General features: G+C 35.2%; 1 protein-coding gene across 6 annotated transcripts in view; it reads right to left on the bottom strand.

Moving 5' to 3' along the window:
• Cftr (CF transmembrane conductance regulator) overlaps positions 1-26,904 on the bottom strand; it is a 272,563-nt gene that overhangs the window by 91,083 nt on the left and 154,576 nt on the right. For all 6 annotated transcript variants that reach the window (XM_063285515.1, XM_063285514.1, XM_063285513.1 and 3 more), the window contains 8 exons: positions 24,612-24,827; positions 17,289-17,378; positions 16,385-16,548; positions 15,380-15,505; positions 11,683-11,929; positions 9,952-10,044; positions 7,938-8,120; positions 2,864-3,055 (listed from right to left, as the gene is read on the bottom strand). In XM_063285515.1, coding sequence (XP_063141585.1) covers positions 2,864-3,055; positions 7,938-8,120; positions 9,952-10,044; positions 11,683-11,929; positions 15,380-15,505; positions 16,385-16,548; positions 17,289-17,378; positions 24,612-24,653 — 1,137 coding nt within the window. In that variant the 5' untranslated portion in view covers positions 24,654-24,827. The remainder of the gene's footprint in view (positions 1-2,863; positions 3,056-7,937; positions 8,121-9,951; positions 10,045-11,682; positions 11,930-15,379; positions 15,506-16,384; positions 16,549-17,288; positions 17,379-24,611; positions 24,828-26,904) is intronic.

The raw sequence follows: 26,904 nt of genomic DNA, 5'->3' as shown, positions 1-26,904 counted from the left end.
TAATACTGAGCAGAAAGACAATGCGTCCACATTGCAAACCTCCAGGCTCTGCTATCATTTTATTTCTTTCATAAATACTCAACTTTTGTTGACTCTGTCACGTAAGCCAAAAATTTAAATGCCACTGTTACCATCTTTTCCTTGAGCAGTTTCGTCAATATTAATATCATATCAATGTTTTTTCATTACCCTTTGGTTTTGTGGCCCTTCTCATCCTTAACTTTGTGTCCACAGAATTCACTTACTAAGAACAACTGTCTGCCAAAGTATTTTTCCTGCTTTTCTCTGTAGTGGTATTAGTCTATATTTCAAAAGAAGCAAAAATAACTTAGTGTTTACTGAAGGGATTTTATACTAAATGTTCCGTAAGGCTAACATCCTCTCATTTACCCTAAACAATCAGACCCCGTTTTTCTGCTTCTTAAATCCAGTGTTTCTCTCTCTCTCTCTCTCTCTCTCTCTCTCTCTCTCTCTCTCTCTCTCTCTCTTGCTTTTTCATAGCTCCAATGTTCCTAATAAAGAACTCTTGGGGTTCTAAGCTTTTTTGTGATTCCCCAGAATTCTATACAGAATCACCCCATCAGGGATATTACTTTTTCCTCCTATTCTTTGGGCAGACCCTGATAGAGTCGCTGTTTTTTCTTTTTACTCCTACAACATTCCTTTCTTTTTTTTTCAACTTTCAACTAAATTCATTATTGGTCTGTTTCTATCATTCTTTGGTATACTGTATAAAGCACAGCAAGTCTAGGTAGTTATTTTCTAGATGAAGACTAATTACTTCTACATTAAAATTTCTTTAGAGCTGCCAGCATGGTGTTATGGTTTGTATATGGTTGGCCTAGTGAGTGGCACTATTAGAAAATGTGTCCCTGTTGGAGTAGGTGTAGCCTTGTTGGAGTAGTTGTGTCATTGTGGGCATGGGCTTTAAGACCCTCATCCTAGCTGCGTGGGAGTGAGTATTCAGATGAAGATGTAAAAGTTTCTGCTTTTCCTGCACCGTCCCTGTCTGGATGCTGCCATGTTCCCACATTGATGATAATGGACTAAACATCTGACCCTGTAAGCCACAATTAAATGTTGTCCTTGTAAGAGTTTCTTTGGTCATGGTGTCTGTTCACAGCAGTAAAACTAACTAAGACACATGGTTATGGTTATAAGACCATTCACTAGGGGCACTGACTGAATTCTGAAGGTTAAGTAAGAGTGCAGATGTTGGGTGAAGAGGTTGAAGGGAGTATGGGAGAAGTTAAAAGAGAGATAGTAGGAGATGGATTAGATAAAAAATACATTACATATATGTATGAAATTCTCAATAAGTTTCCTTTATGTAAAATATACAAAAAAGGGCAAGGAGAATTTATGGAGATAGATGGGTGGTTGCTTAGATCCGGCAAACACACACACAAAAAAATAGAATATGACTATTAATGAATAGGGAGTTTCTTTTTAGAGGTTCTAAAAGAGTGGTCATCATTGTACAACCATAACTATACTAAAACACAGTGAACTATACACTCTAAAATAGTTTTAATATGTCCTTGCACCCAGAAGAAAGAACAATATATTTTGGTTCTCCTTCTTTCATTATTTTTAACAATTTTATTGAGATATAATTTACATACCATAAAATCCTCCTTATTAATACAGGCCATCCTACTATGATGCTTTAAATATATACATAATCTTCTCTATCTAAACATTACCATGACCTACCCATGTTCAAAATATTGAAAATATTTGTCACATAGATAAGAGACTCACAGTTCTAAATTTGTTAACAGTAATGAATAAATGCTATATTTGGATTATGTAAATTTTGCAGATTGACTTTGGTTACTCAAAATACCATCTGTAAAATCATTTCTATGGGAAAAATCCATATTCAAAGCAAAATTTAAATCTAGCAAGAAGGTACCACCATACCTCACCCACACCATCCCATAAATAAGCCAGGTAAGAGCTATCACTCTTTCCAATTCTTGCCCAGAAAAAACTCTTCTAAAAACAGAGATCTGGTAACAAACTCAGAATACACCAACCCCCAGGTAATAAAAGAAAGGCTTTTGGGAAAGCATGGATATCTTCTTCAAGGTTAGCCCTATTTTTTAGGATAGCTTCTCTTTTCACTGTGGTCTCAAAGTGTACACAAAATATTATTATTGAATTCATAAAGACATTCTTTTTGGTTTGTTTGTTTTTAGCATGATCCTACCATGTGATCAAGACTGGCTTCAACCTCATGACCTTTTTGCCTCAATCTCCTGAGTATTGGGATTGCAGTCCTGAAGTACCACACCCCATACATAAGGAATTTTTATTTTTACAAAACCCAAACATACTTTAAAAACAAACTGCATCTATTTATAAATTTGCAAACTTAAAGTAGGAGTCTTGCTTTTCTTCACTAACCCACCAACTCTACCTTACTACTAGAGGGACCCTTGATTTGCATACATTAACTGGATAGAGAACAAAACATGTAATTTGGTTAACTGAATGAGCATAATCCATGTAGTGGTTTGAATGTGAAACCCACAGAGGGCTCATGTGTTTGAACACACTATGTCCAGTTGGTGGTAAACTGGTGAAGGCTACACATGTTTAGGAAGGGAAGCTTTACTGGAGAAAGTAGGCTACTGGACATGGGCCTTGAAGATTATAGCCCCCCACTTCCTGGTGGCTGTCTGCTTCCTGAATAAGGATACAACATGTCTAGCCATCCTCCCATTCCTGCCCCTCCTTTGCCAACACGGACAGTATCCTCCCTGACAGAATCTAAAATAAACCCTTCCTTCCTCAAGATGAGTAGTCAAGGTATTTTATCACAACAATGACACAAGTAGCTAACACGGATGTTTACCTCCTGTAGTTGGCAAGCTTTGACAACACTCTTATATCTGTACTCATCATAGGAAACACCAAAGATGATATTTTCTTTGATAGTACCCGGCATAATCCAAGAAATTTGAGAGGAGAATGAAACTCTTCCACTGTGCTTAATAATTCCCTCTGACGCTTCCAGTTCTCCCAGTATCAGCATCAGGAGTGATGTCTACAAAGAAAAACAATTGCTAAGTTGTTTAATCAAATTAGTTTTTTCTTGCCTCCAATTATTCTAGTCATAAAAAATACAAAGGATATGAAAGAGACCTGGGCAACACAGATCCTATATTTAGGATCAAGATTCACAAAGAAGAGTGAGTCCCTACTTAAATTGCTGGGATAAGTTTGCAGGTTTGAGATTGGTGACAATGAATGCTTACTGAGAGCTCATGGGCTAGGTGCTACCTCTATGCTCTAACTCTATGAGTGTGTTTATCATAATAAACATAGATTCAGTGTTATCTTCCTCTTTTAAATGGAGACTAGTCTGAAAAAAGAAACATATTCAGACAGCCTTTCTTAATGTTTATGAAAACCTAAGAGATAACCCAAAAGAACTATCATTAAACAATGTTTTCAGTATTATCCATGCAGAATAAGAGTATGTCCATCTTAGTAGTATGGAAATTTGCTTTCATCTTTACTAAGTGCTAAGACATGCGCATTCCAAAACTGCTTTACAAAGCTTTCTTTGTGTGCCACTTTTATATAACTATAAAAATAAAAAGTAAGAAAGGAACTTAAATACACTATGTGTCCTCACAAGAGGAGACCTAAGTCAAAAAACAAGTATATATAAAACAGGTGACAGAGCAGGATACGGTATATATCCTGAGAATTTGTTAATCTCCTTATGAAAAGCTGGATGCCAAACGTGTGTGTGTGTGTGTGTGTGTGTGTGTGTGTGTGTGTGTGTGTGTGTGTGTGTGTATGTGTGGGTGGCAGGAGAGAGGGGGTAGGAGAGAGAGGGGGGCAGGAGAGAGGGGGGCAGGAGAGAGAGAAGGGAGAGAGAAAAAGAGAGAGAGAGAGAGAGAGAGACAGAGAGACAGAGAAAGAGAAAGAGAGAACACTACAATGTGAACAGTAAACATGTGGGCACCTGTACCCTTCTGTGTGCGTGTAAAGGCCAGAACAGGATATTAGATATCTTCTATGTCTCTTCTTATTGCTTTGAGGCAAACCAAGTGTCTCAATAAACTGAAGCTTGCAGTTTCAGCTACACTGGCTGCCAGGGAGCTCTTAGCTCAACTGTCCCAGTCTCTCAATGTAGGGTTCTGGGTACACTTAATATGGGAACTTGGAACAGATCCCCGTGCTTACACAGAATGTGCTCTTAATCTACTGTGCCATTTAATAAAAAGAAAAATAGGTAGAAGAAGAAGGAAAAATACTGATTTTATCCAAGCTCATTATGAGTGAACAAAATGTAAAAAATAAAATATGAGGCATATATAAATATTACAAATGTATCCAGTAGAACAAAATATAGACTTTACAGAAAATAAGTTATTCCTTAGTATCCTTTTTTTTTTCCTTTTCTTTTTTTCGGACCTGGGGACCGAACCCAGGGCCTTGCGCTTGCTAGGCAAGCGCTCTACCACTGAGCTAAATCCCCAACCCCATTCCTTAGTATCCTTGAGTACAATATAGCATACCACAAAAAAAATTGTTTTTCTTTTCTCACTTAACTACAAATCTTAGAAGATTCTCTACTTCAATACACAGTCATATTACTCCAAAGATACCTACATAAAATCTCTGTGAATATGTAAGAGTATAACACATAAGATTGTTAGGTTATATTTAAGGCTTAAATTATAAACTATCAAACTGAGAGGTATAAAATCAGCTTTAAATATAAATCTTATAGTTAGATATTTTTCTAGTCAAGTGATAGTTTTTCCTTATTATGACAAACAGCAGTCTCTCCCAGTAAGTTGTCAGATACCATGATCAGAAGTGAACCCAGATCTTTCTCTGCTTTCACAGCAATTTTCTGTGAGAGACAAGAGCAGTTCCCCAGATCCCAATCACTTATTCATCAATTTTTCATAGAATTGCCTGTGGGTTAATTACTGATAAGTTTGACAACTTGTGATTCCAAAGCTATTTTATACATATTTCATGTATCGGTCTTAAGTACACGTACAATTCATTTCTTAAAATCTGTGTAACACAAGTAATACCCTCTCCTAAGCAGACAATGTGCTTTCATACCATCTGTGTCATTTTTAGTATTAGCTAATAGTGAAAACTGCCTCTAATTCTATATCAGAAGAGGAGGAAAAAAATAGCACTCTGAGGAGCAAATGTTTCTGTAGAAAGAAAATATAAGACTATAGCTACTTTATTTAAAATGCCCATGTCACCTGTCTGGCCCTAGTATAAGAAGATGTTCCTAATCCTGTAGAGACTCTTGATGATGTCCCAGAGAAGAGAGATGCCTAGGCTTGGGCACCCTCTCAGAGGCAAAGGAGAAGGTGAATTGGGTGAAGAATTCTGGGAGGGGAGATGTAAATAAATAAAATAATTAATTAAAAGGAGCAATAAACATCATTCATTATTTAAATAATAAAAACAAAATAAAATGTCCATGTCTCATATAAAAAAAAACAATTGGAGAGAAAAATAAGAAAAATGTACAGGATTAGAAAATTTGTGCTATTTAAAAAGAAAAAAAACTCTTGAAAATAAAATCTCTGTTTAAGATACTAATATTAATTAATTAATTTATTTACTTTACATCCAGGCTTCAGCCCTTTCTTCCAGTCCCACTCTCACAAATCCCTACCCCCATTACCACCTCTTCTTCTCCTCAGAGAAAGAGAAGCCCACCTTGGGTACCAGATCGCTCTGGGACACCAAGTCTCAGTAGGACCATGTGCATCTTCTCCCAATGAGGCGAGCTGATCAAGCAGTCCTGCTAGGGGACAGGGATCCAACTGCAGACAACAGATTCAGAGACAGCCCCTGGTCTAGTTGCTAGGGGACCCATATGAGGACCAAGCTGCACATCCTTTATGTAGAGAACTTAGGATCAGCCCCTGCCTTCTCTTTTAATTGCATGCCCAGGTTAATTGACTCTGTAGGCCTTCTTGTGGTGTCCTTGACCCCTCTGGCTAGTTTAATCCTATCCCCCACCTTTCCATAAGACATCCTGAGCTCAGCCTGATGTCTGGCTGTAGGTCTCCGCATCTGTTTCCATCCACTGCTGGAGAAAGCCTCCAGGAGACATCTATGCTAAGCTGCTGTGATCCTTAATTTTCATTTTTATTTTATAACAGCACCGCCTCATCCTTCTTTTCTCCCCTCCTCTTTTTTTCTTCCCACCCTTCCTTTCTCATTGCTTCATATTCTGAAATAGAATTTTGGAGATTAATAAGCATATATTCATATTACTGAAAGGTATTCTAAAACAACACTCTGATAGCAACAAGGATCTATCTATTTTATGGATCTCCCCAGCAAATACTTTGCTGCTAAAAGCACGGACTCAAGTCAAATTTCATTTCTTTGGACCTTAATGTATTATCTAGGTAGCTACGAAAAAAACAAGTATCTACCATTATCTACATGACAGAGCATATCTGAAACATCAAGAGAAAGCCTGTGGCGGCGGAATTACATCTTTGAGCACTTTTCACTTCTAGCCAATTAGATTTTGTCAGATGTCTCTCCAAATCATGATTGATTGTTCTTGGTACTGGGTGGGGAGTAACATAGCCACTGAATAAAGTAACACTTTTAAAATATCTTTCATTTGACATATTTTAATAATATATAAAAAACAAGACAGGGTTTATCCACATATATAGAGAGGTCAAACATATATAGAAAGAGGTCAAATCTGAACCTGTTTTTTTTATACCAGCTCTGAAAATAGATCTGTAGGAAAGAATGGTTAAAACGATAGTTTTTTAACCAATAGTTCTTAAAAGCAATATTTATGTATGACAAGGTTAAATTATATACAAAAAAGTCATAAGAAATTATGTGAATAACTAAAAACCTGGAGGAAATCATTACTGAAGCAACTTATATTTTAAGGATATCTTATACTCAAATAGCCCTACAAATTGATATATACATACATACGTACATATATATATATTCCATACATACAAAATTTCTCTGAAATATTTTGTATACTGCAAACTAGAGAAGAATGAGAAATGAATAGTACATTAAATTCTTAGTGATAGAAATAAAAAGACAAGAAACAAAAAAAAACCCTGATGCTTAGGCAAGATGCAACATCAGTGGTACTACAGTGGCACCCTAGGGATAACCAACAGCTGCCTGATTAGACCAAAGGCCAAATCATTAAGAGTATTCAATTCATACCTAGTAATCTAGTAATGTAGACCTAACTAGTACTCATAGTTGGAGAGGTCATACCTCTTAAAGGAGATCCTACTACTGCCATTTTGTAAACTAGTGTAATTTCTAACTGGGTTAAACACAGGTAAGTATATTTCTCCTCTTAACAAAGACATACCTTTTGAGTGTTGGATGGAAACTTTTGCAGAGATTTACAGCTAATCAAAGAAGAACTGACCATGCAAACTATATTTAAGGCTCAGGGCAAACAGGGGAAGATGGGGCTAAAAGATAGTCAAAGAACAGGCATGGCTACTGCTAGACATAAGACGCTACACCTATGAAATAGTCAAAATACCGTTACTTAAGCAAGTGCTACATGAGAAAATTACCAGTTGAAATGACAATGTAGATGAGGTTATCTCACAAGGCTTCATCCCCTAGATAAAAATTACAGGCAAAGTAATTTGAGAAAATCAATTTTCTCGAAAAATGAGCTCTTTGATAGGTTATCCAATCTTACCTGATCAGTTCTAAACACAAAATAGGTCCTAAATATTTAATAATAATAATAATAATAATAATAATAAACAAAAATGTCTTGAATTTGAATGTGAGTGAGTAGGGGTACGGGGGAAGGAGTTAGATATTGGGAAAGGGGATAGAAATTATGTAAATACAGTATTTGTGTATGAATTTCTCAAAAAATTAACAATTTAAAGAGACAGTACCTTTCCTGCTCCAGTAGATCCAGTAATAGCCAACATCTCTCCTTTCTTTATATTCAAATTGATGTTTTTCAACACAGGATTTCCCACTAGACAGAGATGACTAAAACTGAGGTGGTTCTCACCATTGGAAGTTTTTCTGTCATCATTGTTTAGTTGTACTTTCTCCAGTAATTCCTGAAATCCCTATTTATAAACATTAAAGATAATGTTTTCAGAATTTCCACAGAATACTTTTTGTGTAATCAGTTTAGGAAATATATAGTACAGAGTTCATTAAAATACATATATATTATTAAATTAATTTACAATATATAACTATAAAGCACATGGTTTCTGGGAGCATGGTTTAATATGTTTGAGAAATAGGTATATTTAATGAGAACAAAATTTCTCTTTATCAGACCTTTGCTCATTGCCTCAATCTCCTATTATTAATGGCTTTTGTGTGTGTGTGTGTGTGTGTGTGTGTGTGTGTGTGTGTGTGTGTGTGTACCAAGACTATAAGTACACATATAACCTTTTTCCTACAGACTTGGTAAATAAACATTAATTAATCCTCAACATAATATATAAGGCCAGTTTTACAATCTTCTTTTAAAACTGTAGGCTGGCTCAGCAAAGGTAAATAATCAGTCACAAACAAGGAATTACAATTCAATCCTCTCTTCTGTTCCTAAGATTTTCTCTAAACATTCGTCATTGGCTATATTGCCCACTGCAAGCTCTGGGGTACTGTCTCCAAAGCAAAATTAATAGCATCAAATAGTGATCATGAAGAAGCCTGCGAAACCTGTGCGCCTAGTTTTAAGTGAATGTATTTTTTGGTCCTTGACATCCAAAGATCCTCTCTCCTAAAGTTAACTGGCCTGAGAATTCATTGTCTGCTACTTCTTATGATCCACTTGCACCTCACAATTGTTCTTGCCTTACTTTCTACAGAAACAATTCCCTCTGCAGCACTATGACTAAATCACTAAGGTACTCTCCAGAGTGTAAAAAATCAGACCCAAATAATTGCATTAAAATGAATGATGATGTTTTGAAACAAGAGAGAACCACAAAAACAAAGGTAAAAAGAGTAAGTGGGGAAAAGAGAGGTAACACTGTATTTCACCTAGATTTCAAGGTTCTATCTTCCCATTTCAAAAATAGTACTTCTAAATCCAACATTGGGGATTTCATTAGGAGTTAAAAGGAAGAGTGGAAGCTGAACATGGTAAAAAAATATTTATCTAATCGAAGTTTGGCAGGTAATGCATTCCAGACTTGCCTCCCAGATGTTGCCATCAAAAGACATGGAGAATATGCTAGAACAAGAGGACGGTAAGGCTTGAGGAGCAATGACTGGAAGTGTGTGAGGAGCATGCAAGATATTTAGTTTACCATGCATGACATTCAGGCTTGAAACTAGGACTAGAGATTCGCACTTGCACATCATCACACGGAGAAAGCAAACTGCTGGATGTTGCTCATGGGAACTCAATGGCTCCCAATGCTCAATGATATGCAGGAAAGACTTAGAAGTAATGATGAAAGAAGTTAATCTTCACTGAATAACCATAACATATGAAGTGAACTAATGAACAGCCCATGTGAATCATGTTAGTCAGTAGGAAACTAATGTCTTCATTTTACAGATGAAGACACTAGAGGCTTGACAACTCGAACATAATAGGATTTGGATTACATGCGAAGTGTATTGCAGAGACAGGTTCAAACCTAGTATTGAAGGTATCCATCTTCCTAGCCTGTTATATGAAATCAATTATATAACTTTAAAGAAATAAAGGTACTTTATGTTGCATTTAATGTTCCTGGTTCCTCACTTTTCACTTTATAAAAGAGAATAGCCACTCCTTTTATGAGATAAGGATAAGGATGAGATATATCTCCCATATGAGATATAGTATCTTTGTAGTCTTAATTTTTTATTGATTAGAAATTTAGTTACATGAAAAGGAAAAGACTCAATTGTTTACATATTTTAAAATCCACAATATTTAGGAATTCTCACCTCCTCCCAAAATGCTGTTACATTCTCCATGACTAGGCCTGTGAACATTAAGTTATACTCCAGCACTTTATATTCTTGAGTCTGTAGGAAATCCTAGTCAATAAAAACCAAACCTCTCAATTATAGAATCATAGTAGCAAAAAATGTATTGTTATAGCATTTTACATTCTAACATTACAGTGCCTTGTATGGATTGTAGCAAGTTAGAAGTTGTTTATTAATTATTAACTTACGATTGTCTTAAAGTGACAAGCAGTAGAATTCATCATAGACAAAACATATTCATTAAATAAATTAGTTTATGAAATTAGTTTTATATATTTGATATCACTGCACAATTGCTTCTTTCTTACACTGCTGTATGGAACATGAATTCCTAATGAAACCCTGACAATTATTCATGTCTCAGTTCAAGGCTGATACAAAATTTTTTCTTCACTCTCTTTACAAGCAACATCACAGTCATTGCCTTTCTCTATAAAGGGAAGTATAAGGACTTCTAGAAGGACTTCTGAGCTCTCTGAGGAAGGCCTCCATCAGCAAACTCAAACCACATAGTTCTTAGGAAAGGTGAACAGCATAAAACTTCAATCTGTGCACCTAGAAGTCTTCACTGGTCATCACTGCCCTCTTGTCTTTCTTCCTTGTCCCCTCCCCCTCCTTTATTGGTTTGTCTCATTTTCTTCTTTTTTTCAGATGTTTCTCATTTTTCTTACCACTTTCATCCCTCCACCCAATTACGATGATGTCATCAGAGAAATAGAATTCATCACAGGGCCACTTTGATTCTAAGTTTCAGTAACTGCTCTCTAGTTACACAAATCAAGTTCACTTAACCTTGGGGATGAAATGTTGAATAGAAAAGGCTGAAAAAGATTTGACCACCTGGGCAGGGCAGACACTCTAGAGGGCAGTTGCTGTAACTGTGGAAACCCAAATTACTACATAATGTCAAATCTCCAGAAGACACTCAACACATGTATGTGTATATTCATGGATGCCTATGCACACAAGTACAAATGATATACCTCTACTTCTAATCACTATTAACTAATTCGAAAGTTTCAAAGCCCAAATACAACAGATATAAAAGTTAAGATTACATCAGCATGAGGTAAACAACTGGAGAACCATATAAAAAGTGGCCCACCCTCCACCCTACATTTTACTCATCATAATGATTTACTTTCTACATTGAATATTTAAACAGATATTTTAAAGGATAATAAGACATTTTATCTCAGAAGTTGATTCAATTTGCTATGAAGAAACTACTTTTTATGTAAAGCCCCAAATAAGCCTGTAAGCCCCACCTGCCCAGGGATCAGGTAACTTCCTGGCATGCTGGGAGCTGAAGTTCTTGGAACATAACAATGCCTCATGAGAAAGTACAGTGGCCTATAAGGCAGGCATTCCAGGGTTAGTTGGAACATTTTTCAATTTCCTGCTGAAGTTCATTTTCAATGTTTTTGGATATTTACAAGCTGCCTAGGAATGATTTATCGCAGATTTCTTGGATGGAATTTTTCTAGATTATAGAAACAATTATTTCATTTGACCCTCAAAATCTCCTAGGATTTTATTTCATTAGATTTTCACTGTAAATGAAAAGAGGAAATCTAATCCATTAACAAATCAAAAAATCAAAAAATTCATTTTAGAGAAATTTTCCAATTATACAAATTCTAAAATGTTTCCAAAATTATGTAAGTATATCATCATGGAAGTTACCTGTATTTTTCTTATCATTCCCAAAGAATCATACCATATCTGTACAGCAGTGGGGAATTGCCGTGTGACTGACATACGCAGGACAATGCAGAATGAAATGGTTGTGAATATTTTTCGGAGGACGATTCCATTGATGACTGTGTAGGGAAGCACAGATAAAAAGACTACAAAAAACCCTGAAAAGAAGAAGGCAGAGCTAGTGAAGAACCTCATATAGGCTGACCTCCGGGTCATTTTCAGTTCCTCCCTGTGGAAAACAGAAGATGTAACACATTACTTTCTTTCAATTATCAGATGTCTTAGAATATAAAATCTGAATATACAGTCTAAAGTTTGGGCAAGTTATAAAACTTCTCTCTTGGCCTTAATTAGCTTACATGACTGTTAATGAATAGACCATGTATTTACACAGAATACTTGATAACACAAAACCATTGAGAAGTTCAATAACTATTATAATTAAATTCTTAATTATAATGAAAATTAATTTAAATTGTATTATCTAAATAGATTTAATTGTATATTATTTTTATATCTTTAGTAACTTCATTATTAACATTTGAACTGATATGTGAAAAGAAAAACAATGTTACAAGCTTTATGAACAAAAATGACAATTTTGTAGTTATCCATCAGATTCTTAGCTTATTTGAGATTCTAGCTTGGCTTTAAATAGCATTGATTATATATATATATATATATATATATATATATATATATATATATATATATATATATATATATATATATATATATATATATATAAAGGGGAGAGGTTCTCAGGTGTTAACACAGACACAGAGCACCTGAGAAACATGTTCCTGGGTATTCTCTTCCCAGTCACAACTACTGAAGGTGAGATGCTGCACTAGCTTCCCAGAAGCTACTCTGTAGTCAGAGGCCAATGATTCAGTTGCAGGTGTTCTTCAAAGAGCAGGGAGTAGCAACTCCCTCCTGTTCCCTTTCATTGCAGTGTAATTATCTGCAGTCAAACCTCACCTGAGTTGCAATCTTCTAGTCTGCTCTAGTCCAAACTCCAACTGTGAGGTGTTTACTTTTTTAACACATATAGGAAGAGGTTAAATGCTCTAGTGGGCAAAAAGCAAGGATCACAGAAGACGGTGACAAACGGAAGATGGAGAGCAATAATGCCCTCACTCAACCCTACTACTGTTCCAGGAGCCATAAAACTTTACGCCACACTTGGGATCACTTGTAACAACAACCAGTTCTTGTGTGGGCAAAGACCAATGTTGAACACAAACTGAAGGCTCTGTCTGAAAGGAGGAACAACTAACTGATCTACAGCCTGCTGCAGGGAGGCACTGGACGTACAGAAGCTATGTTGCCACATACCTCTAATCCAGAGAAGTAAGAGTTACTGTCAAGTAGTAGTACTAAAACCATGTATTTTTTAAGTCCTCAAAGAAAACAATGCACTATTGAGCTCACTGATAGAGGTCATGTGTATAACCTATATTGTGATCAGCCTAACGAATTGTAGTGTTTTGTCTTTCAATAAATTTGTCCTGGAAGTGGACTATTATTCAGGTCCTGCCTGTCTTACCTATGTATAAAGGAAGCCATTTTTCCCCCTAATTAAATGTGATCCCATGACTAAAGAAAACTTAATACTTCCCTTGTAGAGATGTAGTTAAGCATAGATGACAGCATAGCAGAAGATGTAAAAGGGCAATGTGTATCCCTTTTCTTCTAGAGATAAAACATATATTCATGAGGCTAAGGAGAGAATTGTTTACAAATAGTAGTAAAGTGTCAAAATTGTTCAAATATATTAGAACAGCTGAGAAAAATGAGAAGTAAGGAAAAAGAATAATCAATCCAAACTTACCAGAATCATCTAGAAACTGATATAAAATCCCTAACATTTTATGTCATGAAAATATTCTATTAGTTTCTTATAAAAAATTGAAAGTGCCTTTATTGCTAAAAAGCAATAAAAGGCAAAATTTTCAAGAACATTTGCATAGCCTTTGGCCCAGTTCAACAGTAGCCTAGGCTGAGGTAATCATCCTTATAAGAGCATCTCGTCAGTCTCTCCTAGAACATTGTATTTGCTCTGCTGAGTAAAGCAATTCTTGCTTTCCTTTTTACGTCAGAACTCTCCAGCCTTTTCAGGTAACAATTTCATGCTGTATCAAACAGGTTACAACCAGACAAATTCTAGCTATCAGAATTAACCAACCCGAAATACAGAATAGGAAAGATAGATTCCATCACGTAAGGAAAAGTAGGGCAAAACACCAATGTCAAACAAACAAAACCAAAAAACAAAACAGCAAAGAAAAGAAACAAAAAACTGTCAGGCACAGGAACAAGCTTCTGCAAGTTGATTGTGAAGCCTGAGAAACCGGATACTCTGATAACCTCCTAAGCCCTACAGTGACTGTTTCCTGGCAGAGTGTGAGGACACACTCAACTTGTTAATGTGAAAAACAACTTTCATCAACTCAACAATTCCCCAAGACCTTTAAGGATGTTTCTGGAAAGAAAATGTAGTTCCTTTCCTGGATTTACCTTGAAAAGCATAACAAAAACAGGTGACCAATAATATTTGAAAAATAAATACTCTTTTGCACTTTTTATTTACACGGCAAAGGACTTAACATTTCAGCATTTCCACTGTTGTTCCAATCACACACCTGTGGCTCAGTTGCCACTGTCCTCAGGTCCACAGCCATCTGAACATGAAATAACCCATTGCAAAGAGCACTCTGCATTTCCTTGTCCCTGTCAAATACTCAAATACCCTATATCTTTAAATTAGTAGTATCCTTTATGGTGCATCCACCCCCAGAAGTCTAAAACATTTCCTTGACTGTTATTGGAAGGACAGGGAAGTCAACTAAAGAAAAATGTTACATGGCTACAACAATATTCATTTTTCTTTTACCCAAAATTATCTCAGTAATTATGTATCAGTCTGGGCTGTACTTTTATGGGTTTTTTTTTTTGGTAGGGGACATCTAGAGGTAATCTTTACTCATCTGCAAAAGGTTATCTGAGGTGAAAGAAGAGGGGACATACACAGGTGCTAAGTTAAGATTGCATCTCAGGAGGTGGCTTTTGTTACAGGGACTGACTTAGCCCCTTATGAGTTAACACTAAGGAAAATTTTTTTTGTCATTATTCCTCAGGCTCAAAATCACAGGTAGAAGTTGCTCAAATGTGGCTGTCACCCATTCTTTGTAAGTCATAACACCTGAAGTACAGTGTCATACAGGATCACCCCTTTCTCTCAGAACTATATATTTTAGTATTTCCACTTATGGTTTTAATTAGACTCACCATCTTCATCATTATTTAAATTAAGAGTATGAAAACTATGAACTAGTATAGAAGAATCATTAGTAAGAGATAACTATCCATATACTACAAAAGAAAAACCAAATCAACTGTAAAACCATAAGCCAAGGAACAGTGTGGTGGGACACGCCTTTAAGTTCTAGATCTACATACTGAAGTCTATGGTAGCAAAGGGTACATAGTGAGACCAGTCTCAAAACATAAAAGAAATAATCAAAATAATTTTATGCAAATGATGGATAAACCACTGTAAAACTCAGGACATATGCTTGAGTTTTAGAGAGTTTGGACAAGTTGAACATCCACCTGAGTGGTCAGTTTTAAATGTTAAATATAAAATTGGACCAATATTGTAATTATGTCAACTTACTCTCTCAAGCTTTCAATTATCTTCTCCATCGCTGATTCCCAACAATATGCCTTAACAGAATAGATATTGTCAATAACTTCTGATGTGATCACAAGTCTTTCATTGATCTTTGCAGCTCTTTTATCTCTGTAAACCAATCAATTGATTGACCAATCAATAACTGAAACAAGTTAAATTACCTACTAGTAACTATTCAAATTTTTTAAGAAATTCCATATTTTTATTACACAAACATTGTTATTAAACAGTTGGTAACACAGAAAAGTCTAGCCAGGTAGAATACACTTTTAATTCTAGCACTCAAGAGGCAAAGTCAGGCAGATCTCTTGAATTCTAGATTAGCTTGGCCGATAGAGTGAGTTCCTGGACAGCCAAGGCCACAGAGAGAAGCCCTGTCTCAGAAAAACAGGAAGAAAAAAAATGAATTGAATTGTACCATTTAGCACATGTCTCCAGAATGTCAGATACCCACAATAGATGAACATTGGACAATGTCTCTAATCCAATCCTACACAAAGTCTCTAAGAGGTGATCACTTCCATTTCATGAGGCAAATGAAAGTATATACAAACTTAAACAAAATTCTGTCTGTGTCCCAGATTTTTAACTTTCTATCACATTGAAACATGCAAACTACAAATTCTCCGTAATAAGCACATCGCATAACTCATATGACCAATACAAGTAATAAAAGCTTTGGTAGAATGGTCTACAATATGGAGTGGAAGAGGCCAGGTCACTCCATACAGAATTTAGGCATTCCTTCCAGTTCATATAGGTGCAATATCCATTTTACCTAAGTTTAATGACTATAAAAATGTACTGAATCTTAAAATCTGCACAAAGAAATTCTGTAGACCAATAGAGAAAATAATTACCCTTTTGCTATAGAAATAATTATTTATACAATTAAATAATTCCTTCTAAGTGATATGGCAGGGCTTTATTGTCAGGGCATAGAGAAGCTCAATTCAAATTCCTTCAGACTTTGACAAAGATCACTACCTGTACTTCACCATCATCTTCCCTAAGATAGCTTGAAAAATAACCAAGACTATCAGTAAACCAAGGCCACAGAAGGCTGAGAACTGTAACAAGTCCCAGAGAAGCCCCATCAGAAGAACCACTTGTAAAGGAGCAATCCATATAAAATGTGCCAAGGCAAGTCCCTGAAAAATAAAAACATAGAGAAAATCAAGTGGCGTATTACACTCTACCCTGAAACCCAAGTGAAGAAACACATATGGAAGAAAAGAGCACTGGAGATCTATCCAATCACGAAATTCACAGTTCTGAGAATACTACAATGTATGTATTGGGCTTAATTGATGCACAGTTGCTGCATTGTTTTTAACCATGGAATTGAGATAGTACATCTTTAAAATTGTGCCCAGGTTTTATTAATGCCCTTTTAAAATGAAGCTAGGGTCATCATATAGAACATGTGGGAACAAGTACTCAATTCAACAGTAACTTTATTTAACACTTGCTATATTAAATACTAGAAATGCAAAGATAAATAAAACATGGTATCTGTCCTCAAGGACCTTGAATTTACTTGTGACATAAGACAGCACAGAACAAGAATGGCTCAGAGTATCATATTTAGCCAAATTAAATAACAATTTAAAGTATTATACTAAAAGGAAGCAAACTAAGTCTGATAAGGATTAAGTTTTGAAAACCATTATTAAGAGCAAGCTGAGGTATGTTTGAGTTGGGCAATTTTACCTGACCTCAGAATGGTGCTCTGCTACAAACTAAGCTTTCCCAGTTTCCAGAAATAGCCAAACTAGGTAAGGGTGGGACTCTAGAACTCATCACTGTTATCTAATGCAAAGTAAAGCTTTCTTTAGAATTGTTTGAGTTCTAATGAAATACATATAACATTAAATCAATGGGTACATACTTCATCAAATTTGTTCAGGTTGTTGGAAAGAAGACTAATAAGTTGTCCAATACTTATTTTATCAAGAACACGGCTTGACAACTTTAAAGTCTAAAGGAAAAAAATTGCATGTTAAGTGATATCAACAAACAAACATAAAATGCATTCATAACTAACACTTTAGAAAGATGTGACTGCATGTGTCTTAAGCAGAGGGGTCAACCTTGTTTGGTATTTGTTAGTTTTATACTTTATCAGCTCTGTAAATATTCAACTTAAAAACAAATATTATATTGAAATATTTACATTTGGATATTTTCTGTCGTATAGAAACTTTTTTGTCTTTGACAATAAGAATGACATTGTATTTCCATTTGCAAAATGTAAGATTTTTGTTGTCGTTTTAAGTATTTTTGTTTGAGTTTTGGGGATTTGTCTTTTTTTTTTAAACAAAAAACAAATATTACACTGAGTCAGGTAAGCCAGACCCAAAAGGATAAATGTTACCAGTTCTTCCCTATATGAGGATCTCAGCTATTAATTTTTAGAATATTAAGTGTAACAATATGTTGGCAAAAGTAAGAAAGTTACAGAGAGAGGAGGAGGATAGTATTACATATTAGAGATGAAAATGGAGGCCAGGGTTGAGGTCTACTTAAGGTAGAGACATATGCATGCAATGGCGTGGGAAGACAGTAGCAGCATGAAGAATAGCAGGTAGTAGTAGTTCACATATCTAAAACTAAATATATGTTCATATATCTAAAACTAAATATATTTTAAAAGGCATCTTGAAAACTACTATTTTATAAGGTTACTTAAAAAATACCATCTAATGACTTTATAAATGCTTGCATGTCAGACACCAGGTTCAGGACAGGTGAGGGATGTCCAGGGGCCCAAGTGAAGTGTGAGAATTTACAAAGCAGTAAGGTGGACAGTCATCTTCTCTGTACTTTAAATGACGGAGGCATTCTCTGTTGAGTGACTTCAGAAATGGCATTAGCTAGTTTTAACTAAACTAGCTTTCACAGAATGGAGTTCCACATGGGCCCTTGGGGAGAGGATAGAACTTGCAGTAATACAATCTAATCAGAATACAGAAATACTCTGGCAGAGACTCATTTACTCATAATCTGTCTCTGTCAAAGATATGCCATGCCATGTGGTAAAGAAGTGTGTTGCCAAATTTTAATTATCAAGATGATTTAATATAGAGATTTGTAAACATTATTTTTGTTTGTCTTGCCTATAATATGTATCATGCCTTGAGAAATTAGTTAATAATACTTGGACATGTATAAAAATTATATATCTGATTTCAAAATTTACCATTTGAGTATCACTACTGTACAGTTCTAAGAAATATATGTAATCTTTAAAATGTTTTAACAGAGGTATTCCTTAGATAATATTCCTCTCAGATATCATGAATAATCACACAAAAGTCCTAGTGCTGGGCAGGGGATATCTCCCTATGAGAGACTGTCCAGGTAGATCTCAGAGGTGCCTCAAACAACACAAGCTTTTCCCAGTGCTCTTGGTTGCCTACCTGAACTTAATAGTAAGAACCTGATGTTAAAAGTATTGTATGCTCTGGTCACAGGACATGGAGCTGAAATGCAAGCTTCCTTCCTACTGGTCCCTAGTACTGAAGCATATGCAAGTGCCGGTAGAAAGAGCATAATCAGCATTACTCATCTGTGACTCGTATAAGCTATACTTACTACCTATCTTTGTAAAATGTGTCCTATACTATAACAGTAATATGGTTCTTATGGAGGTTACTGGTTGCTTTCTGATTGTATATATGGCCTACTCCACAAAGGGAAGTTATATTTGGTTCTGTAACAATGAATAGGAGTCTCTAGCTAGGGAGGTCTTTGACTGCGGAGGGTGTACAAGTAACTGTTATTCTGCTACCTTCTCACTACTCATATTTATACCATAGAGAATAGAGCTCGCACCCAGCTGTTATCAGAAAATTTTCTTACTATAGTGGGTCCTGGTGACTGCAGAAACCTAGCCAGGGGCAAGTGGTGATAGAATTCTTGTCGTAAATGAGAAGGCTGAAGAACTTAGGAGTTGAGCTGGAGAAAGATATACAGTAGCAGACATCTTTGCTATGGCACATATCACTTGCAATCATGAACTCATGAAAGCTGAGGTTATCTGTACATGGTAAACGTTTTAGGATGGGTGGGGCAGGCTCATGGTTGTTAGGGAGCAGTTGTCATATTCTGTTCTTATGTCTACAATACATATAAGCTGCCCTTGATCCACTAAATAACCTCCTACCTATGATCTCATGAAACTCAACGGACCACACACAAAAAGACGTGAAAGTAGGAGGGTACTTGCTATGACTAGTTCCAGAGGGAAAGAATAGGGAATGAAAGATAACTAAACTTAATTATGTAAATATTTGAAGATGTCAAACAATGAAAAATATTTATAAGTTTAGAAATAAAAGATTGACCCTAAGGCAGTGAATTCTTTCCTTAGTTTTTTTCATAAAGTCCTTCACTAATTCTTTGGAACAAAAGTACTTAAGTTCAGCAAAAGTATGTTATGAATAACTGAATCAATATTTTTATGTTAACAAAACAATGTCTCCAAATATTACAAAGGGAAAAATATGGAAGAGCATTGATTAAAACATTTATTTACTTACCTATAAATTAATGTTTTAACATTATTAGATAAAGTATGATCATGAAAGAGAGTAATCCTTTGCCTGTGAAATTTAATTACTTATTTTCTGTTAGTTGGATTCAGCAGCAAAGCACCCATTTATTATTTGTTTAAATTCATCACATATTTGTTGACTATCTAATAGATGTAAACCATTGTTCTCTATGCATCAGGAATTAACATTTATTAAAAAAAACAATTCTTGCCTGGGAGTAACACATTCTAGTGTGTGTGTGTGTGTGTGTGTGTGTGTGTGTGTGTGTGTGTGTGTGTGTGTGTATGTGAGAGAGAGAGAGAGAGAGAGAGAGAAATTAGTTAAGAAAGACAGAATGTGCTCATATGTTGGATTAAAAATATGAAAGATTTTATAGATATATTGTAGAGAAGCAAAGACGAAGAAGGAATGAGTGGTTAATTAAAAAATATTAGGGGGTTGGGGATTTAGCTCAATGGTAGAGCGCTTGCCTAGCAAGCACAAGGCCCTGGGTTCAGTCCCCAGCTCCGAAAAAAAAAAAAAAAGAAAAATAATTAGACCAATAAGAAAAGAGGGAGAACTCATTGAGGTAGATTACATGTGTTTAGAAGGAATTTCAGTGTCAGGTAAAGTTATACACAGGCTAAAGCATGGAGCTTCATGCATAGCACATAGCAAATATTTATTCACTTATTTTCATGATCTTCAAATTAATGGGCAAAGTTCAATTTCTGTTTTTATTCATTATTTTGAGTATAACATATTTGGTTTCAGAATTTTAAGTGGAGTGAATTTCCCTAATATAAAATTGTAAATATTGTTGGAAGGATCCTCTATGTCCTTGCCATGAACCTGCACAGGATGGTTATGAGAATGGATCTAAGACATGGGAAGAGCAGAGGCAAAGCACAATTAGGGACCAACTAGAGCACCCTGAAGATGCACCCATACTCTCTGGTGATGAGCCAATACAGGGAAGTTAAATGTGGTCTGTCTCCACACCCGGAGCTAAGGCTGTTCTCAGACACAAAACCTGCTCAGAGAGAGCTAGTTTGCCAGGAGCACTCTCCCTTCTAAGCCCACAGCCCACAGGTTAACTTCTTGAACCTAAAGAAAGAGATGCCCATGAACATACAAGAAGCCTACAGAACTTCAAACAGATTGGACCAGAAAAAAATTCCTCCAGTCACATAATAGTAAAAACACCAAATACACAAAACAAAGACTATTAAAAGAAGTAAGGGAAAAAGGTCAAGTAGCTACTAAACACAGACCTATCAGAATAATATAAATAAACTCAAGGAAAAAAAACCATACCACATGATCATTTCATTAAATGCTGAAAAAGCAATTGACAAAATTAAACACCCCTTCATTATAAAAGTCTTGAAAAGATGAGGAATTCAAGGCCCATACCTAAACATAGTAAAAGCAATATACAGCAAACCAGTAGCCAACAACAAACTAAATGGAGAGAAACTTGAAGCGATCCCACTAAAATCAGGGACTAGACAAGGCTGCCCACTCTCTCCCTACTTATTGAATATAGTTCTTGAAGTCCTAGCCAGAGCAATCAGACAACAGAAGGCAGTCAAGGGATTCAAATTGGAAAGGAAAAAGTTAAAATATCACTATTTGCAGATGATATGATAGTATAATTAAGTGACCCAAAAAATTTCACCAGAGAATTCCTACAGCTGATAAAAAACTTCAGTAAAGTGGCTGGATATGAAATTAAATCAAACAAATCAGTAGCCTTCCTCTACTGAAAAGATAAACAGGCTGAGAAAGAAATTTAGAGAAATGACACCCTATACAATAGTCACACATAATATAAAATACCTTCATAGGACTCTAACCAAACAAATGAAAGATCTGAATGACAAGAACTTCAAGTCACTGAAGAAAGAAATCGAAAAAGATCTCAGAAGATGGCAAGATCTTCCATGATCATGGATAGGCAGGATTAATATGGAAAAAATGGCCATCTTACAGAATGCAATCCACAGATTTGATGAAATCCTCATCAAAATTCCAACTCATTTCTTCATAGAATTAGAAAGAGCAATTTGCAAATGCATTTGGAAAAGCAGAAAGCCCAGGAGAGCAAAAACTATTCTCAATAATAAAAGAACTTGTAGGGGAATCGCCATCCCTCACCTCAAGTTGTATAACAAAGCAGTTTTGACAAAAACTGTATGGTACTGGTACAGAGACAGGCAGGTCTATCAATGGAATGGAATTGATGACCCAGAAATGAACCCACACACCTATGGTCACTTGATCTTTGACAAAGGATCCAATGGAAACCATAGTGGAAAAAAGACAACATTTTCAACAAATGGTGCTGGTTCAACTGGAGGTCAGCATGTAGAAGAATGCAAATTGACCCATTCTTATCTCCTTGTATAAAACTCAAGTATAAGTAGGTCAAAGACTTCCAGTGGATGGGTGGGAGTGGGAGCATCCTTGTGGAAGCAGGGGGAGCAGGAGGGGTTATTAGAGAGGGGGGAAAAGGAGCTTGCATTAGAAATGTAAATATATAAAATATTCAAGAAAAATAGAATTTAAAAGAAAATGAATAAAAAGAAATGGAAGACTGTAGATTTGCAGAAGCCACCAAAGTTAAACAAAGATCAAACCAACAACATAAGCAGAACCATAACAAATACAAAGACAGAAATGGTAACTAAAAACCTTCCAAATGAAAATGCCCACATCAGACAGATACATGGTAGAATTCTACCAGATTTTCAAAAAAGAACTACAAGAGAAGGAAAGAAAGAACCCTGCTTTTTTATGACATGGAAATGGAGAAGTAGATCTAGGAGAGAGGAAGGTTTCCAGGGACTGACTGTGAGGAGTAGAGAGAGATGAAACTTTGGGGGTGATGTACTGGGCTGTGTATGAAGAATACACAAGAATAAAAGGAATACAGTAAATATTTTTTAAAAAGTGGTCTGTGAGATGAACTAAATAATCAGCAATCACAAGTTGATGTTGAGAGGGAAATATATATGTAACAGCTTCAAATTCTTTACTAATGTCTAAAATTATTTAGCACATGTATTACTAGATTTGTGCTAAATTTTACATGAGGACTTGATTACAAATTAACCATCCTCTTTAGTTTATTTTGTATGTTTTTTGCCTCAATATTATGTTTCCATACTTTTTGTTTTACCTAATTACTTGGAAAACACTTTCCAAGACTGTGACCTATCTATTTTGAAGTTGTGATGTACCTTTTATTTATTGATCTTTCTTTATAGGTTTAAAATTCCTTAAAGAATTTATAGGCAATAGCACCTACAGCAGAAAGTTAAGGGTAAATACAATTAGATACCTTTAAATAATTCATTAGCACAATATACATATGCTTAGTTATTATCATTATAATAAGTAGTTTTAACAAATATTTATTAAAGTAAATTCAATTTTCTTTGATAGCAAGTTTGATAGATTCTATATTCCAAATAATCTCTATAGTTTTTCTTGATTATTCAACATGTTTTCATGGAACTTATGAATTGATAGTTTCATAGCATAAGAAATTCAGTTAAACTCTGACTTGTTTTGTTCTCCTTTGCCTCCATAAAAGCATTTTTAAGCAATAAAGTATAGCTATCAAGATTTTATAACACAATTGTCCTTGAGTATGTACTATAGTGGTATCATGGATTATTTGTTAGAGGTCAATTTCAGGCCCATAGCTCTTATAAGCCAAATATATGTTATTTGTTGCTGAAGAAAGAAAATAACAAAGAATACGGTAATATCTAAATGCCATCAAAGTATATCTTTCTTTGATCACTTGGTAGAGCAATGAAGTCACATACACAGATTATTAAAAGCACATGCCATTGAAATGACTTGAACTTTGACAAAATTTAAGACAACATTTAGGTAACTTAATGTTCATTTGAGTCTATTTAAATAATGCCTAGACAGTCAAAAGTAAAGTAAGTTCATATTATCTCAATGTATATGCTATTTTTAAAATGTTATAAAGCTGGATAACTCACTGGATGACAAAAATCAAACTCAAAGAAAGAAGGTGAATGAATATCACTACTGTGACACTGTCACCATCTGTGGCAGTTGGCTAAGGTGGAAATATATTGCTTAGGTTATCATTAACAGTGATATATTACTGTTAGTAAAAATAGATAGTATTTTATCATAAGATATTTACTCAATGAGTTTTGTAGTATTTGTTATTTTAACTAACAAAAAGAGGATTCAAAAATTGATGGTGATTTAGGTTACTGCTACAACATTTGTCTATTATGTGTAAAGCCCTGGGAATTACAAAAACCACAAAACTACTCAAATTCTTCCCCTAAACTATGACATCTGCAATATAGGCAATTTGCAGAAGGTATTTATTGAATCTATTGAATGAATTTGCATTAACAAGGATAGATAACGCAGAACAATACTTAAACCTGCCATTTATTTCACAGGCATGTAAAACTGGAATGAGTATTCACACTTATTCTTGTACAAGCTCTTCCTCAGGGCACTGAGAACATGCCATGTAGAATACCTAAGACTGTGCTGAGCAGCAAGCCCAGCAAAGAACTTGCCTGGCATACAAGAAATCCTGAATTTAATCTCCAGCACTAAAATAATAAAACAAGACCAATCAAATAACATCTTCCAAAAAGTATTACCTTCTTATAAATCAAGCTAAACATGGCTATTCTCATCTGCATTCCAATGTGATGAAGGCCAAAAATAGCTGGGTGCAGAAGCAGTGTCCTGACAATGAAGAGGAGGCATAAGCCTATGCCTAGGTAAATGGCAATGGAACGCTCCTCCGTGTTGTCTGGATCATAGGATGCTATGATTCTTCCTAGCAAGACAGGCTGGACAGCCTTGGTGACTTCCTACAGAAGGAGAAAACAGAGATTAAGTGTCATTTCCTATTCCTAAAATATTCTCACATTTAAAGTTGAAAATTTTATCTTTACCAAGGATTTATAATAACTTTACAGAGAAGGCCAGACAATCTGTAACTGCTGATGGTGTCTTTGTGCATCCTCTGAAATAAGACTTGGTTATAAGTTTACAGAAAAAGTCATTTAGAGACAGGTTTGTGTGGGGTGTTCACTAAAACCTGCACGAATAGTGACTATATTGTAAAGGGGTACTTGATGACATGGGGCATTATAATAACAGCTACATGTCACAAAACCATTCCTAAAATATGTCCCAGAAGATTTCACAACTCGCAGACTATGTAGGAACTGTTTTCACGAGGCAGACAAATGAAAAAATGGAGGCCAACGAAAGCAAGGCAGTATGCAATTTCAAAATGAACTTCTCTAAGTATTTTGAGCTGTGGCATTATGTTGAGAAGGAGCAGTTTCTCAAGACTATTGCCATTGAGTGGAGCTGGAGTCAGGAGGGAAAAACATGCCAGCACCGCTGGTATTTAAATCCAGCCACTAGGGTACTCCTAGTGTAGAGCTGTGCACGGGCTTCAGTAAAGGTGTACATTAGAGCACTCTACCTCGGGCCAGTTTCCAACAAACCCTTAAACTTCTCAACAGTCCAAAACTGATTACAAACCAAGCAACCCAACCAGTCCATCATCCCTACTAAATGTACATGGATGGATTTGAACCCAGAAACCATAAATCTCATCCATTTAGATAAACAGCCTTTAAATTAGGAAAAAACATTATCTGTCAATGTTTGTTTTATGTTAACTTAGTAAAATAGAAATTTATGGCTGAATCTTGCAAGATTAATAGAGATGTGATGTTAATTAAAAGGGTTGTATTTCTAATGTGTATCTCTCTAAGTCTGGCTGACCCACCCCAGTGCTACTCAGAAATCCTAGCTCTTACAGTTAATTTGCTTTTCATTGTTCTCTATGATGACTTTTCCAAGTCTCAAGTGCCAATACTACCTGCCCCACAAGTCCCCACATCATCTCCCTCCCCACAGGGAATTACAATCTGTCACTGATCATTGGCTTTGTGTAGCTGCTCATTCACTACTTTATATACAGAACTTCGTTTCAGAATAGATAATTCAAAGCTTTGAATAGAAGAGAAGATTCAAACCTTTAAAGAAGCTCCCAAGATAATCACAAAAATGAAATATAATTCTTTCCTTTTACATGCCATGTTTTAAATGGTTTTGAATTATGCCAAATGAAAAGGCAGGTATCAAAAAGAATTTCTAACCTCTTACCTAGTTATAATATACCAATTGTTTGTGATATCTAATAAATAAAACTTGATTTTATAAAATATTTCTTAGTGTATATCTTACACATGTATCATATTTTTATTACATAGCTAAACATCTTTAACATATTTAGGTGTTGAATTATATTAGAGACTAAGCAGGCACATATAGGATGATATGGAGTAAATGTGATTTTTAAATGTCATAAAGGTCCTCAGAATATGCTTTTGTTAAAAACCTAAAAGCACTTTTTTACATGTATTATGTATTTATCCCTATACATATCATATAATTACCTCATTTGTTCTAAATTTTATCTAACATGCCTTCTTATGAATACATCAGTTTATGTATTCCTGCATTGAGACAAATGTGCCATTTCTATTTTTGAGCTGTTATAATCTTGATTGTTTTGTAAGGTGAGAGAGAACCAGAGACAAGTTATAAACTAAAAATTTTATTAAATATCATATTGTCCTATATATATAATTATTTCTTAGAAATCATTCTTGATTATGAAAGACTACAAATGCCATCTTGAGTAAAAAATAAATATTTTAAAGCTTTGTTTTAACACAGATTATTTCAAGTTATGTTATAAGCTTGTATGTTTTTCTTCTGTTGACTTCCATTGACTAATTTGAACTAAAATCTCTAATGTTCGATCTCCAAGATATTTTTCAATATTTTTCAGCTTTCATTATCATAATAGACTTATTTGTGTATTTATTTGGTTGCAACAATAATTATAGCTTGCATTAACTT

Source organism: Rattus norvegicus, chromosome 4, assembly GCF_036323735.1.
Source record: "Rattus norvegicus strain BN/NHsdMcwi chromosome 4, GRCr8, whole genome shotgun sequence".
In the NCBI taxonomy this organism is placed as follows: Eukaryota; Metazoa; Chordata; class Mammalia; order Rodentia; family Muridae; genus Rattus; species Rattus norvegicus.
This window is presented reverse-complemented; position numbering and strand designations above follow the sequence as displayed.